Genomic DNA, 17140 nt, shown 5'->3' with positions numbered 1-17140 from the left:
TAATTCATGCAAGTATGTATATTATAATTCATTTGGCTACCCCTGAACGTATGAAAGTTTTTGACGAAACGAAACCATTTGGCATTCATCGTGCTGGGCATCTTGTGGATGGTGCTGCAAAATGATACCATCAACCTGGTTGCTCTTGGGTTGTGTATTTGTTTGCATGTCTGTGATGGTCATATATTAGTTTGAACACAATGTTGTGTGTATGTCTGTACTCGTAATAACCAAGCAATACAGAGAAACACCATATAGAAGGGCACTGGTTCAATCTTGATCAACCAGGAATCTAAAAAACCCTTAAACCTAACACATTTTTGCATTCCATCCCATTTGGGATGCGGCAGTTGCAGCAGAAACTTAACCCGCGCCCTTGTGATTAGCAGCCCAATGTCAGAGCTAGCAAATGACCATGGTGGTTAATAAAAATTTAATGGTGGGGTTTAACGTTTCAAACCAACATTGGGGTTATGAGACATCGCACTGGAGGACTGGATTAATTTTGACCATCTTGTTTTCTTTTTTTTTTTTAACATGCACCCTAAGCACAGCGCACGAGCGTCTTTGCATTTCGCCCTCATCCAAATGCAGCTGCCGCAGCACCGTCGTGGGCTACAGGTCTTAACCCACAATTCAGTTTGGGAGCACATTTAACACTAAATAATTAAAATTTGTAATAATTTAAAACCTTGCATTTGTCAGAAGTGTGAACATGCACGCTGACTATATGTTAGCAAAGAAGCAAAAACTTCAGTGGCCACGTAAACTGTGTTCGTGGCTTGATACATGCAGAATGCAGGAGGCAAAGGTTCTTTATTTAAATAACATTTTATGTAAAAACAAATGTAAAGAGGTCAGCTACAAGTCCTCCACGCTCCATTTGTACGCAATTTCTTCAGTTGCCTTCTTATTATTCTTTGTATCGATCAGTTTCTTCTCGAAGCCGTTTGACCTGTCCACTCCATCCCAACGGTAGCCAGGACGAATGCCGAAGCGATTTGGTGGAGGCTCAGGTCCGCTGTACGCGGGACGACCTGCACAAAGCACAAACATGAGAACTCCTTTAAAGGAAGATCACAAAAGAGCTTGTTCTTTGCCCAGAATATTTAGTTTAAAGTGCCATAAATTAGCCACGCAACTTCTCATTGCCTCAATGGCATGGTTAGTGAAGGTGTCATCCCTGTCACTTTTACTCACTTTCTCTCATTGAAGGAACAATCAAATAATCAGGTTTGACATCACAGAGAGAGAGATAGGAGAGAGGAAAGGCAGGGAGGTTGACCATTAGTTGACCAGCACATGGGGGAAGGGGACAAACAGGCAAGAAGAATGAAAAAAGAAGAGTGAGCACACCAGTTGCCTGGCCACATGAATATGCACAGGAAGTCTATAAACAGTTGCAGAGACCTGTTGACGTGGGATATTGCAATAATGTCCTTGTTGCTTTCTGCACCACAGGCACAAAGAAACATCCAAACGCAATACACAGGCCACGAGCGATACTGCAGTGGAGGCTCTACATGAATCTTGACTACCAGAAATTCGTTCAACACACACTTATATCTAAGTACATACACGGGCAGTATTGCATTTCGCCTCCTTCAGGATGCAGCCACCATGGACGGCAATAGAACCTGCAATCTTATGTACAGCAACAGAATGACGCAGCCACTAAGCCACTATAACGGACATTAAAGGGGCAACGAAAAATAATAATAGCAGACCAAAGTGACAGACTGAAGCTCCAGAATACCCAAAACATAATTTTTAATGAAAACAGAGCTTTTGTAATGTAAGACAGTAGTCCCAATCAAGGTGTCGAACTGAACCCAAACTGAAAACCATACCCAAACCGGAATTACAGCCAGAAGTGAACCCCAAACGAAAATTCTTAGAATGTGGCTGAACCCGAACCAAACCTGAACCAAAAACAAAAAAATTACCGACGATTACGTTACTTCCTAATGCGAAATTTGAGCGCAGCAAATAAGCTGTTTCACCTTTTCGATAGATTGAGGCAAAGAAATCGAGCAACACATGTATGCGCTATCACATAATTTTTTTTTTATTTTTCACACGTATTCCTTTAACAAAGACTCCACTAGGTAAGCTTCTGCTTCGGTGGCACGCACCTCTGGATTCTGACGGCGACGGCGCTGGGCCTCTGCTCTGGCAGCTCGTTTAGCAGCAGCAGCAGCAGCAGCAGCAGACGGAGGACTTCCATCGGTCGTCTCGCTCATGGCTCAGAAAGAACTGGCAGATAATTTCGCAGTGGCGAACGGCAGCGGCAATTTCGGCTCGGGCGGTGCACATATACAGATCCGCCGCCACCGATCTGGCTCTCTGATTGCCACCGCACAGGGCGAACGGCAGCGGCAATTTCGGCTCGGGCGGTGCACATATACAGATCCGCCGCCACCGATCTGGCTCTCTGATTGCCACCGCACAGGGGTTGCATTGGAGGAGGAGCGAAGAAAGGAATTAAGTTCGAGCCGGCGCTTTGACAACCGGAGACTCGCAGGAAGAGGGGGGAGGGGGGCGGCGTGTACACCCAGCGGCAAACGATGGGGGCAGAAGCGCGCGCAGCAAGCGGACAACACGATAAAGGGAGGAGGGAAGAGATAGCAGCGACTGACTGATGCCGCTGACGCCGATAGTGAGTCAACCCCAGCTGCGGAGTTGGTTTCAGGGACAACGCCGCCGATGCCGACACAAACAATATGATACCCTCGCTTCCGCAGCGCTAAGAACCAGGTCTAGCCGTGGGAAGGTGGTCACGTATTCGTCGACGTGCCGGGGCCTACGTGAAATAACCGGCGCGTCGGCAACTGAAGAGCACCCTATCCGCCACACAAGAACAGGGGGGGGGGGGACCCTTTCCTCCTCTTTCTGCATGGCGGCGACGGTGTTCTATGCAGTCACGTTATCTTGACTCTCTAGCGGCGTCAGCGGCATCCAGCGGTATCAGTCGGTCGCTGCTAGCGCTGGGGGGATGAAAGGGGGGCGGAGCTGGTTACGAGGCCGACGACAACGCCGACGACGACGCGAAACCCAGGAACGGACGCCAAAGAGCTGCGCTCTAAAATAACAGTTACTTGTTCAGCACGAAACGGTTCAAGCATATAGGATACAAACGGGTAATCAATACGTAACCGATTACAGTGGAACCTAGAGAGATGTGAATAGAGATTTTTGAGAACAAATCAAATACAAATCAAGCAGTGTTAGAAGCGAATCAAATTGAATGAATACTTTTTAAATAGTCTTGGAAAAGTAAACAGCCGTTATCACAATTAATATTAACATGTGTACATGTTTATGTTTCTCCGGTGACTGCTTTTTACCGGCCAGCAAATGTTAAATGTTAACACTCAGCGCAAGATGCGCCTGCATGATTTGGAACTTATGCAAATGTTATAGTTCATTCTATCTGTTGTGTACGTCCTCGCCGAACCGTGTATTATCAGACTGCATGCGTGACAAGAATTGTGTAGTAGTTTCTGGAAACAATGTGGGCACCAGCAATTACCCTAGGACCTTCGACAAGTGATCTATAAAAGCCAACACACTTGATTCGCTGGTCTCATTTCAGCCAACGCCGACTGTGTTTGCCGTTATCACTGAGCTTTGAGTGTAGCATGATTCGTGGTCACAGGTTCACCCAATAAAAAGTTAAGTTTTTCACAGTTTTGCTGCTATGTTTTCTTTTTCTTTTTAACTGTCACTACTACGTGACAATATAAACCGATGCTCACATCCCAACAGTCTTAAAGTATGTAAGTTTCTGTCATTACAGAGTACGTTAATAAGCGTTTATTAAAGGCACAAATGTAGCATTAGGAGCAAACAAGTAGTTCTTTCGCATGCACAGAACTCTTCAGAGATTGCTAATGATCTCTGTGCAGTCTGTAAAGTATGGCTACCTAAGTGACGCAGCCTGCTCCCCTGCACAAGTTCTCATGCTTTATACCTATACTATGCCCACGGGGGTGAAAATTTACCGGTGTTTACTCCAATTTTATGTTTATTTGTGTTGTTTAATAAATATAAAAACATAATACATTGTGCAACACTGGTCATTTAATGTTGCACGAGCCAGGTGTTGCACAAACGTTGGGACAAAGCGGGCACAGAGCAGTTAGCAAAGCATCTGATGAAGTGTGCTTCTACATCAATCAAAACCTACCAGGAATGACACACAATGGGCCAATTATGCCAAGTACAGGACTACATTTACATTGAGGCCTACAAGGCTCCTATTTGCATTTCACAATTGCTGGTTCTCTCAAGTCAGCTTTGGAGCTCTAAAACCATGTTATGCGGTAAGGCTTGCACAAGATATCGCGGTAGGGACCACTGTCACGGAACAGCATACATGTTCCTTAATTATACATGAGCGCATGTGCTTTTCCTGGTCGCAGCAGGAGCCACAAAACATCCAATTACTGTACTGGAAGCTACTCAGACTGTTTCTGATGTTGTGCGGTGGCTGTTTGTGCACTTCCCCACAGTTACGTTTTCCTGGCTGGTACAGTCGTTTTCCACGGTTCCTTAAAAAGCTTATCAATGGCGTTCTACTGTAGACTGAATACTCAGGGGGCTGTGCACAAAGACTGAATGCCAAGAAGAAGGAGACAACACAACTCCTGCACCCGTAACTAATAATTATTTTGAAAAACGTATTCTTAAATATTGCTTGTAATCTTCGCGCATGTGCTATACTACGGTAGTATATTAGATTTAATAATGTCTTCTCCATGCACCACATACGACCGCAAAACTTGGCTGAGATGTTCACAGAAGCATGTGCCACCCACAGACTATGTTATTTCACCAAGCCCGAGGGGTGGTTTAGGCTGCTTTAAGAAATCCATGTGCTTATGCGTCTCAGAAGATGAATGTTATCAACTAGGTGTTTGTGAATACCCAAAATTTTGAATTCGAATGGAATGGTCATTGCTATACTATTTGCACTCTACTTGAGATTTCACAACTCAAAGTTTCCAAATATTTGTTTCGTTCAAACTGTATAAGGGGCAACGACAACTCTTGCAGTCTACAGGCAAGAAAAAATTGTGGAAATGAAGACTCGGCTCAATTATTATTATTTAGCAGTACCCCTGTTGCTGTGCAGACTGGTTGCATTTAAGAAAAAAGCACATGGATAAGGTCACTTATGCACCACGGTTAGTAGCCATTGAGTAAGCATGTCTTAGGCAGCTTACAAATTAGATGTTTCAATTTAGACACATGAATACATCATTTGGTCAACCTAATCATGTTTAAATTCTATCAAAATGATGTGCGGAACTGCAGTATTGCCCTCTGCTCTTTCAATGAGCACTGCACTCTACTAAATGTATTTGGGACGTCCTGTTTAATTTTTTTTTTTCATTCATTTCAATGTCATTGAAAATGCTGAAATGCAATATGCCCATAGCATTTTACGGTCTGCATGTATCAAATAATAGAAACATGTGTTTTGTTGCTAGACAAGCTTTGCAAAATATTTCATTTCACTTTTCTAGCAATTGGAAATGCAGACTATATTCTATTCAATACTGGACAGTCTTCTTTCTCAAATACTCACACGATGTGATTAAGAAATTCTGCTGTTAGAACATCTCTAAATTTCTACTGTTTTTCTCGCACTCATTGACTACAATAAAAGGAAATTCAGAAAAAAAAAAGGGAGCACGCATTGAGGCGTTGAACCGCGAAACCACACAAGCTTGCGACAACACTGCCTAAAATGATCGTTATGTGCATGGCTGCTGCAGCTGTACAAGATTAATGTCCATTGATATTCATGCAAGAAACACTGATTTCTGTCTCCCATGTGTCAGGGAGTCCATTTCTTCCACCTTCTGGCAAAGCCTGAGGATGCGGACAAGTCGATAGCACTACGCAGCGTGCCGCCATAGGGCACGACAAAGTTTACTGTGCTGAACCGGTTTGCAAACCATTATAAGTTTTTATTTCTACGAACCAGAACTGAATCTGAACAAGATCAGAGCAGGCTGAACCAGAACCAAACCGATATTTCTTTTTTGTTCAACACCGTGGTCTGAATGTAAGGATGGCGGCACTATAAAGATATGTAACAAGCTCCCAATTATGTCTTATGTCCCATTCGCAATATTCAGGCAATCACAATAATTGAACACGACATAATATGCAGTTTGAATAATTATTAAGTGCCCTGCAATAGAATAACTCCCTGGTGGTGTCTGATGCTCTGTTGGAACTATTTCTACAGACGTGGTGCTTTCTCCGTGTGGCCCTTTGACTCACCAGGGCATTAGTGCCCTAAAGAACACGCCTTCCCATATTGTTGGTGCAGTGCATGAATCCTGCCTTGCGCCAACATGTGGGCGATGCCTCCTAATCCATTCTCTTGGGAAAGCTACTATCTCCGAGAATCACGCCTGTCTTTAACTGCAATTTTCTCACTGACTAAGCCATCTTTCTTACGCACAACATATGGTGAAATTTTAGCTTATGTTTCCACATTTCAGCAGTAAAAATTACCCACTTCACAGGTTCCTAGAAAAGTCCTGGTGGACAGCATCTTGTCAGTAAACATATACGAACAGAAGCCTGCAAGAAAGTCTAGCCATAATCACAGGATCGAAAGTGTTGGCATATGCGATAGAGACTGTGTAGAGAGGAAAGCTTCAGCACAGGCCATACGTACCATTAACACCCACCGTTGCATGGGGCCATGCATAGGTGGGGTGTTCACTTTTAAGCTTTCCAGAATTTTTAAAAATTGCCTGTTGCAGATAACATAATCCTAGTCCTTGAGCTGGATTATTCAGAGAGGCAGATATTACTTTCACAATAATACGAAACACCCGTTCAACTAAATAAAAAGAACACTAATAAACTTCTTAATTACTTTACGGCACAAATTGCAATTTATGAAGTGTAGACGGCGAGTTTGCAAGGCCTATCCCCTTTAAATGAATCCACTTGGAGGGACAGCCACGAGAGTCGCCGCTGTCGTGACCACTGTGTGCGCAGCAAAAGATTTTAAAAATGGGAAGTCCTTGCGAATAAGTGTACAGAATGGCTGAGTGCTATGGATAGAGCAAGAGAGCAGACATGAAATTGTAACCAAGCTGTAGCCTTCCTGGTATTTCATTTGTCTATTCTTTATTGGCAGTGCCATGCTTTGCTAATGTCTGCCCCCTTCCCCCCACTTGCATGCACTTCAAATTATCACATTAAAAAAGGTAGGTCGACTTACAGTTATGTAGATACGGTATGTATCATAATTATCATAGCTGCCTGCTAACGCTAGGCTGCCAGTTTGTTTAAACTGATGCAGCGGTTTGCAAGGGATTATGCAACGCATTTTGCAAGGCATCTTTATGTTGTTCACGATAACAATCACAATGCAACCATGCGAAGACCAAGACACGCACCTCTGTTGTAATCACTAAGACACTTGTAAACTCACTTTCGGTTGGTGTTTTCTTATTCTCACTGACACTTGGTATGTTTAGGAGCAAATACGCAACATCACATTGTGCATTTTTCTTTCGCAAGATTGCTCATCGTTTTTGCTGCTTGCTGGCAATATTTGCACGCGAAAGGACACTTGAGAATGATGAGTTCACCGTTGGGTGATATTTTTCTTTCGCCTGTCGCAAAGGCTTCATGATACATGCAAGCAATTCATGTGGACTTCATCTAAATCGCAGCAACAAACATAGTGTTCATTCGAACACAGACAGAGAAATGAATGAAGTTTGCTATGTCACAGATTTTCTAAAACTGAGACTTGTAATAAGGTCCCCAGAATATTTGTAGGTTCTGGCTGTGTATACGCTCTAGCCTTAGTTAGCTTAGCCATGTCTAGCCATTACTATAGCTACATACCTTTGCATATTTTACTTGCTGGTGTTGTTGATCCTGGTCTACTCGAAATTATATGGCACTAGCAACCAGTGTGACCTTAGCTTATGATGACTCTTCATTAAAGTGCAAATTGTGGAATACCGCTTGGGAAAATGACATCAGTGCTAAAAGACCATTCCATTTGCCACTGCAAATACGAACTCCATCCTTTAGCTTAATTTTTAAAGTGTTTGTTTATAAAGCCAAATACCATTAGCTTTAACTTGAATGATAGAGTACCTCCTTAAAAGGATCAACAAACTACGGTACTTTTTTGGAAACAGAATTTTTTTTTTCGTGAAACACGACATTTGTAATATCATAGAACGAGCCCTGACCTGCAAAGTTAGCAGGCATAGATTTAGTGCATTTGGAGACCACACTTTCATCTGTCTGTAGCAACAGTCATGACAATGGTCAAAATAAACTGACCAGGTTGCACACAAGCATGCATGCAGCAAAGTGTTGACCAGCTTTTCTGGCTGCTTATGGAATAGCCATATTTTCTGGCAAAGTCAGTATTTCAGACTCTGTTTATTTAGACATTTAGGCAGTCCTCACTGATTTCGAATTATTGGTCAACGACTGTTTTGCCTGGTTTACCATTACTATGTACGTTATCAATGTTCTATATTCAATAGAGCTCTGTTTTGTTCGGAGTCCTGTTTCTTTTTTAAGTAACCTTCCAGTCCCTAAGGCGTCCGAATTAATAAGGTTCCAGTGTGCGAAGCTAAACCAATAATAAGCCAATAAACAAATCTAATGTGTTCGCCATCAGTGAGACCACATACCAGCAGCGTCATTGCCCTTTTGCTTCTTTTTCTTTCGAATGTAGTTTAGCATAGGGTCTCCTTCTCTCTCCTGGTCCTTCAGATGTTTCTCAAGGTCTTCGTCATCCTCATAACGAGTGAAGGGCTTTGACATCTCATGCAGGTGTTCCGCCAACTTTTGGTCCTGCTGTTCTTGCTGTGCAAGACTGAAAATGTGATCAGAAATGAATATTCAGGTGTAGGACGGTGTTCTTAAATGCAACGTGACAACTTTGCACAGTACATTAGGGCATGTGTCATACTCAGGTTTGCTTTTACACTTTACCAACTATGAAACACAGTTGGTTAGCACTGTCAACAGCAACTTCCAACACTTCATCGTGGCACAATGTGGGCATATTAACCAATCTTGTAGTACTGCAGGTGCAGGGATAAGGGGGGATGCTAACAGCGTTTTGCCTTAGCACACCACGCATTGCGGTTGGCACGCGCCTGCCCATCAACCGTGGTCCGGTAAGAGTTCAAGGAAACAATGGACGACCACCATGGGTACACTTGGAATGTATTTATTATATCTCTAACAAACACTTCGAGCAGGCCAGCTAGCTTTAGCTGACATCCCTGATGGTTCCCTTGATGAGAATAATATGCCAGGTAAAGAAAGGTATTTGCCAAGGCAAAAACACAGTTGACTAACCATGTGTGGGAAAACACGGCGGTGGCGGAGACTTCTACACTCGTAACTTGCTGGTGATCAAAACGAGTAGGGCGTTGGCACTGATAGCGTTTGCAATTTCCTGTGCCGCATGCAAAAGGAAGGGTTTCCCTCTCCCCAATCTGCTTGGCAACGCGTGCCCAACGCGACATTCACTGCGAATGCGACGGTCATGGGAACCGAGGTTTCCTAAACCAGAAGCTAGATGCATGCAGTACATTATGTCAGTGTTTCCAATAGCACTAGAGATTCTGATGTGCTAACTTGGCATAACATGGCAGGCATACAATATATACAACAAATGATTAACTAACAAGGGGGCACGCAGTACAACAACTTCTTACCCTTTTCCCCACTTGCTGTATATACTGGCCATCTCCGCTTCTTTGGCAGCTTTCTCTTTGGCTTTGTCCGCTTTAGTGGTGTCTCGAAGCTTCACAACTTCTTGCACTTTTTCCTACATAAAAAGAAGCACAAATGAGGCCCTAGAAGTAAGCATTGGCAGCACGCAGAAGTTACAGCAAGCATGCTCAACACAGTGATAAATCTACAATGTGGCAAGGAAAAGCAAAAATTTGCTTCATTCTCTTAAGGCATTAATGGGCTCATAAGAAACATGAGATGATGCTACTATAGCGATTCCATACCACAGCAGATACAACGAATAAATATTGCTTTATTAAAAATCAAAATAATAACACACTTCAGTGCACAACAGTGCTTTGAAAGCTGCACACAAAGACATGAAATAAGCCAGTAAGCATAATCAATCCTAAAAGTAACAAAGCTTCCCATTTTACAGGAGCTTTCACTCCACTATAATCAGCCTAGGCAATAAATCGCACAAATCGGTCCAGACTATTTTGTGTCACAGACTCAATTTATCAAAGTCTTTGCATACTGTGTGCATATTGCAGCAACACCTGCATGATGCACCGACACAGAAACTGCGAGCAAAAATAATCCCTCCGTCACCTTTCCATTTCGCATACTGACAATGCCCGTTTTGAACCTGCGTTGTTTATCCTCTAGGACATGCGAGTGGAACAGCTGTTGGCTTCAACAAGCTTACAGTGAAATCAAGTCTGTACTCTGCCTCAAAAACAACTTTTAGTGCAGCAAAAGCTCAGAGATGTGCTAAGGCATCACCATATGCTTCATGTCCACTACACAGTACAAAATGGATTACAGTTTCGTACTTCAGCATCGGTTATATCGTGTCTGCAATTGCAGAGCGGGTCAGCTCTGTGATTACCTGCCATGGTGGCTGCATTTTGATGGGGGAAGTATACAAAAACACTCATACTCTAAGATTCGGATGCCCGTTATAAAGAACAACAGGTAGTCAAAAATATTTCGGAGTGCCTCACTATGGCATGTCTCATAGCTTGTGTGTTGCTTCGATATGCTGAACCCAATGCTTCAGTAGACTGAACCCAAGTTCAAGAAGAACTACACACAGGTATTTAGTTTGCAGCCCAAGAGTGTAAAGTAATGCTGCAATTGTTCAAAACCGCAAAACTGCAGTGCAAAGTTTTTGCACACGGGCTAGCAAAATTAATTTCAGCATATAATTTTTTTTTTTCTGACCACAATAACCGAATTCCACATGCCAGCTTTGCTTACACTGCTCAGAACAATATTCATCTATTACAGAAGTAGTGCTAACCCTGATGGGACCATAATACGCATTACGATGGGCACATGAAAGTTGAAATCAGCGCCAGCAACAGCCGCAAACATGTCGCTTGTCTATACAGAATAGACAATGACACACGCACCAACACCATTCTACTGACAGCAGCGCCAATTTGGCATCGCCATTCGGAGAAATGGTGAATTATGCTTCGTAAGCACACCTACTTCTCAAGCCTCCACATTGACACACTGGTGATTGTATTCTAAATTGGGGCACTACATGGCACGCTTTCCCACACACAATCAAGCTAATTTCCCAGTACAGGCATGGTGATGTTCTGATGCAAGTTAGTGTGTACCTTCAATTTTGCCTCTCTCAATGTTTGCTATAAGAGAAACTTGCAACAGCTACTATATTTTAAATAGGCCTGACTTCATATGCATTGAAATCAGGCATGTTAATTATTACGTGCTTTACCGTTGAACAATGAACACCCTTACGCTAAGCCTCTGTATTTAGCCACAGTCAATTGCATACAGCCAATTTCAAGCAAATTGCTTGAAAGCAATTTGGGTGTTACACCTCATATTGTCCCCGACTGTACTTAGATTCAGGAGCACCTTAAAGACACCCAAGTGGCCAAAGTTAAACCAAATTCTGCACTATGGCACCTTTTGTCACCTAAGTGTTGCTTTGGGATGTTAAACGACATGACTTGATTTCAAATGCTGCAACAACACAGCATCTGTCCTCACAAGGCGTTATAGTCCCAAAGACCACTTGGCGTTACCATGGGTTATTAGTGTGACATTGTGTCTGGTCATCAAAGTAGCAGCTGGTCATGTAAAATGACCACTCACAATCTCAAAAATGGTAAGCTGTAGCCTCCAGCAAACAACTGCTGTGTGCGCACTGTGCCCAGAAGCAGTGTCACAAAGTGTGTAAAGCATTCAGAGCCTTTTGTCATACCATGTTTCCAGCAAGCACTAAAGGCTGAATAACTGTTACCAAGCAGCAAAAGTTGTATGGATTAAATATTTTTTTCGTTATCAGTAGCAAATTATGAAAGCTTGAGTGAATGCCGCTGATAGCATCATGGGTTGTTGCGATTAAAAAAAAATACTATCTTGTGATTTGTGTGCCTGAACCAAGAACCACATGATACAACTGTTTTCTTTACAAGCCCTTTGACAGAATGTGAGGGCGGCAGTGAAGGAATAATTCGTGTAATCAACAATGAAATCAACAATGACATCAGTGCCCTGTTTTTGCTCTACCTGCTTTTTGTCCCCCTGCATGTATTGCTGCATTGAAAGCTACCGTGAATTCACAAATAAAGGCCATAGACTGGCCTCTCAGCTTGTCTTCGGGTGAATGGAGATGCAGTGAAAGGGTGGCTGCAAAGCTGAAGTGAAAATTAAAATGCCCCTTGACCTGGTGGTATTTTATAAACTGTTCCATGAAGTCCCACACCTTGGTATTAATTTTGAGTGCAGCATTGTGATGTCTCTCCAATAAGCGAAATGCAGAGATTGAGATCAGGAGGCTGTGGTATCAACAGGCTCCTAGTTATAGCCTAAGGCCGCTGGATAAAAATACGGGCGTTTTTTTATCCAGCGGCCATGTCATAGCCTTAGAGTACAACCTTGGAGCTTTTCTATAGCCCTTGTGCACCTTTCTCACTCTCTCCACATGTCGTACAAAGCAACAGCTGATTTCCTAGCATCATCACTTAAAAGTAGGGGTGTGCAAATATTCCACTACTAGGTACTTTTTTTGGCGTTAACTGGATGTTAAGCAACTGCCTGTGACATATAGCGCATATCTACTCATTAAACTGGTTTACTCAAAGATGCGGACATTACTTGCACTGAAAATCAACATGCATGACTGACTAACGAAATTTCACTAATCAACTTTTTCACTAATTGCCTTAGCACACAATTGCAATATATGAATTTAAGCTGGTGCATTTCACAAGGCACATCCACATTAAACAAATTTTGAAACTTGCACCGGTTTTGAGATAAGCACTGTCGAATTTGTGGGAAGAATGTACCATTGTTCCGCTTACTATAGAACAAAATGCCTAATTACGCATTGACGCTCAACTACTGTGGCGCCAATAAATTTCATCACAAACAGTGGGAATGGAAATCTTGAAACAGGTATCATCCTCAGAATTCATTCCAAGTGGATATGACTTTTCAAGTCACTGGTTACAATTCGTAAATTGCAATATGTGCCATGATAATGAAGTAATTAGTTTAAGTAAACTGGCAAATCATTCTGAATTTCATTTTCATTTCTCATCCAAAATGTTATCCTTTGAAAGTAATCTAGCTCAAGAAGTCAAATTGTGCCACATGCCACAGGTGATTTTTAGAAATTCTTTTAATAATAATAATTTAAAAGAACACTGCCCTGTACATTGCACATAGGAATTGAATAGCCTTTGCTATTAAATTTCTGTCCGAGAATGACCTTATGCCCAATAACTTCTGATGACAGACATCAGTTCCCCAGTGGATGCACGGAGTAGCCATCTTCTGCATAATAACTTACAGTCATTAAATAAATATGTGTGTCATCTCGACTGCATCTTTTTTAAATCAATGTGCAGTACTGTGGCATTTCACTTGGTTCCCTTAACAAACACAAAACTCTACATGCATTTGGTTACGTGCTGCTTTGTCATTTCATTACTGCCATCATCATGATGTGCTAGATAACTGAAAGAAGTTGTTTATCACATACAAGCTCCTCATTTGACCAGACATCCAGTTGTGAATGGCATTACGTGCATCAGATGGCATAAATTAGCCTCTTTTTGTTTATTTTTTTAATATATAAGGAGTCCATGAAAGCTTTATTTATCACTTCGTTTAAAAATGAAAAAAAAATATCTATACTCAATTTGAAAGTCATCTTTCTCGAATATTTGTACTCAGTTTAGAAATTTATGTAATCGAGCACCACTACTTATGAGCAATGCTCCTAAAATTAGCGCTTTTAATGCAGGATTTAACACAAGGAAGGTCTCATGTCGACGAGTGCAAAATTTGAGACAGAAACATTGAACCATTTGCTCACAACAGGAATTCTAAAATTTAATTCACCGCTTCAAGAAGCATTTCAAAGGCTCTCACAGCACTTTGCAAACGTCCTATGGTGCACACAAAGCACCTACAGCTTTGCATTTTTATGGAATGTTCCTGCCAAGATGAGCTTTATTCCTACCGGTCTTGCCCCAATTTGCTCTAGTGCTCTGAAACAACACACTCTTGAGTACCACACAGTGCTTCCAAATTAAAAGGAGTTGGTGGGCTAGTTGGTTGGACTTTCTTAATTAAACAGCAATGCCACCTAATGAGACAGACAAACATATAGGACACACAAACCCAGCGCTTGTGTGTGTCTTAATTTTTGTCTATGTCTCATCAAGTGTGCTGCCATTCAATGAAGAACAATTAGCAGAACTCTCCCACAAGTTACCCTTTAAATGTCCAACATCGCTTCTAAACTTCGTTGTGCTGGCTCTAATCGTTCTCTCATTTTAAATGTGCAGCAGGCATTCTTCACATCTAATCGAAGTAACAGCTTTGCTCTGAAAGCAAGCCAAATCCTAGAAATAGACAAATGCACTTATGGTAAGCAAGCACACTGACAAGCTACGAGTTGTATAAACTTGCCACATCCCATGTGCCAGCAGAAAAATGTAAATGCAATCTACAATATCACATCATCGATTGTCCACGAGCTAGTCTATTAACACAAAGATGTCTCGCAACCCCGCAACGCAGCACATAACAGCCCAAACATGAACATGCTTTTTGAACAACATTTAATTATTCGGGTAATAAATAAATAAATGTTGTTCTAAAAGTAGAATGACACTTTTTAAAAATAATTTTCCGGAACAGTTCTACAATGTTCAGACTTATAGAATATCAAATACATTGTAATATGCAAACAGCCTCACCGGTTCTTTGCCCTTTGTCTTTGTACTCTCCCTTTCATCCTTCCCGTGTTTTTCTGAATTTTGCTTTGACACTGAGGGTGAGCTCTTTCTAGTTATCTTTCTACTTTTGTGGGGCCTCTGCTTCGACCGCACTCGGAACTTCTCCCGCAATTCACCTGGTTCGACAAGGTAATGGCCTGAGCCATCGGAGCATGGAACCTTCACAGGGTCAGAGCCACGGAGCTCGAATGGCACTGGGCTCTCACTCATAAAGCGAGGTTCCCGCGCTGGTGTCATATCACTGTCTGAACCATTGCGTCTGTCTGGTGCCTTGCCTGGACGTGGTGGTGACAAGTCACTGTCCGAGCCACCTCTACCTTTACCGGAAACACCGTCAGCTGTTCTTCGAGGACGTTCAGGCGAAAGGTCGCTGTCAGTGTTTCCCGCAGCACCGGAAGTCCTCACTGGTGACAAGTCGCTGTCAGAGTCGTGTCTCACTCGTGGCACCCTCTCAACATCATGGTCATCCCCCGGAGAGCGTGGTTCCACTTTTACACACACCTCCTTGTGGTTGGGTGAATGATGTCTTTTGCTGTGGTTGTGAGTCCTGTTTTTGAACGAGCTGTGTTCAGAATCAGCATGGCCTCTTCTTGATTTGGGAGGTGAATCTGGTGGTTCATGCGATGCCTGTATTCTGCTGTGCTTGCCATCACTTTTGTTTCTGCTGTTCTTTCTTTCTGTCATTTCATCAGATGGCTCCACTTTAACTCTAGCATGTTTGGCCCCAGAAAGGTCAGGTGACGAACTTCTGTATGCGCTCGTCAGCTCTCTTCTATGCTTGTGCATACCCGAGGAAGCATCTTTGCTTTGCCTGTGTTTCGATGATGATGATGAATGATGCTTTTGAGGGGACCCTTCCATCTCTTTTTTAGATCTGTTTGGTGACACAGGTCTTCTCTGCGGAGATAACTCACTGCCTGAATGCTGTCTCGCCTTTTGAGGGGACGGCTTGCGACGGGAACTTTTCGATTCCACAGGCGGTGTTCCTCTGCTCCGGTGGCTCCTTGAGCATTCTTCGCGCTTTCCCGTTGATTCTGTGTTTGCACTTGGCCTTTCTGGGGAGAGGTCACTGTCAGAATCGTGCCTGCTTCTGTAGCAAGCCAGCCGCTTCCGCGGAGGTGACGCATCATTGTCGTCGGATCTTCTTTTCTCAGCAGATGCACCAATTTCCTCCTTGTCTGCATCTGAATCAGAGATACAAAATTAGTACACGCACGGTGTGCACTCTAAGGCAGGGGGTGACTTCACAGTTTACCACGAGCGGCGGCAAAACTTTCAAAGCACTCGCGCTAAGGATTCGCCGCGCTTCATTCACAGCGCTAAAGTGAAAGCTAACCTTTGCCAATCTTTTTCCACTGGGCAGGCGTATACTGCTCCGCTACACGGGCTTGAAGAGGTCTGTCGTCGATAACAGACGCAACTAGAGGTTCGTCGTCTTCGGGTGTTGCTTCGCGACTCTGTGCCGAGGGGATGTGCTTCAAGTCGACGTCGTCATCCAGTATTCGCAGCCTGTCGAACGAATATGCATAGATCGCCAACTGAACAAATTGTAGTAGACCAGTTCTATTTCGCATGCATCAACATCAACGTAAGGTTAACACGCCCAAATGCAGCAATACGGCCAGACCTGCTTATATACGTACTTCCGCGATCGCTGCATACACGCAACAAGGCTCGTGGCCACAGTACACATGATGCCAAGCGAATTAAGAAAAGTCTTACCTTTGCGTTACCGAAGGCTTCGCTCGTTTCTTCTTTTTCTTTTCTTTCCCGGACATGTACTTCTCTAGATATTTGAGCTTATCGACACTCTTTACCGGGGCAACAACACCACCAGACGACGCCATGACGGCCGTTTATCCTTGCTCCCGCTTGAACTCTTCACCGCATTTACCGTGTTTACCAGTCCACATTAAAAGCTGCACTTCTCGGAGGCTACGGTGTTTACATCTAGGTCACATCTAGGCTTACAAAACTTATCAGAGATGTCACTACCAGTACTACCAACATACCAACAATGCTTTGTGTGTGTGTGTGTGTGTGTGTGTATACGGAAAAAAAGAAGACCAAGACAGGAAAGACGCTTG

At 43.0% G+C, this 17140-nt stretch overlaps 1 protein-coding gene across 1 annotated transcript; it reads right to left on the bottom strand.

Moving 5' to 3' along the window:
* Nucleotides 1–797: 797 nt before the first annotated feature.
* On the bottom strand, nt 798–17066 carry LOC142583136 (uncharacterized). The gene is made up of 6 exons (XM_075693477.1): nt 16776–17066; nt 16390–16562; nt 15015–16237; nt 9738–9850; nt 8700–8884; nt 798–1037 (listed from the first exon to the last, which is right to left on the bottom strand). The coding sequence occupies exons 1-6, from the start codon at nt 16898–16900 to the stop codon at nt 862–864; spliced, it is 1995 nt and encodes a 664-aa protein (XP_075549592.1). The 5' UTR covers nt 16901–17066; the 3' UTR covers nt 798–861.
* Nucleotides 17067–17140: the final 74 nt, after the last annotated feature.

Source organism: Dermacentor variabilis, chromosome 5 (assembly GCF_050947875.1).
Source record: "Dermacentor variabilis isolate Ectoservices chromosome 5, ASM5094787v1, whole genome shotgun sequence".
Lineage (NCBI taxonomy): Eukaryota > Metazoa > Arthropoda > Arachnida > Ixodida > Ixodidae > Dermacentor > Dermacentor variabilis.
This window is presented reverse-complemented; position numbering and strand designations above follow the sequence as displayed.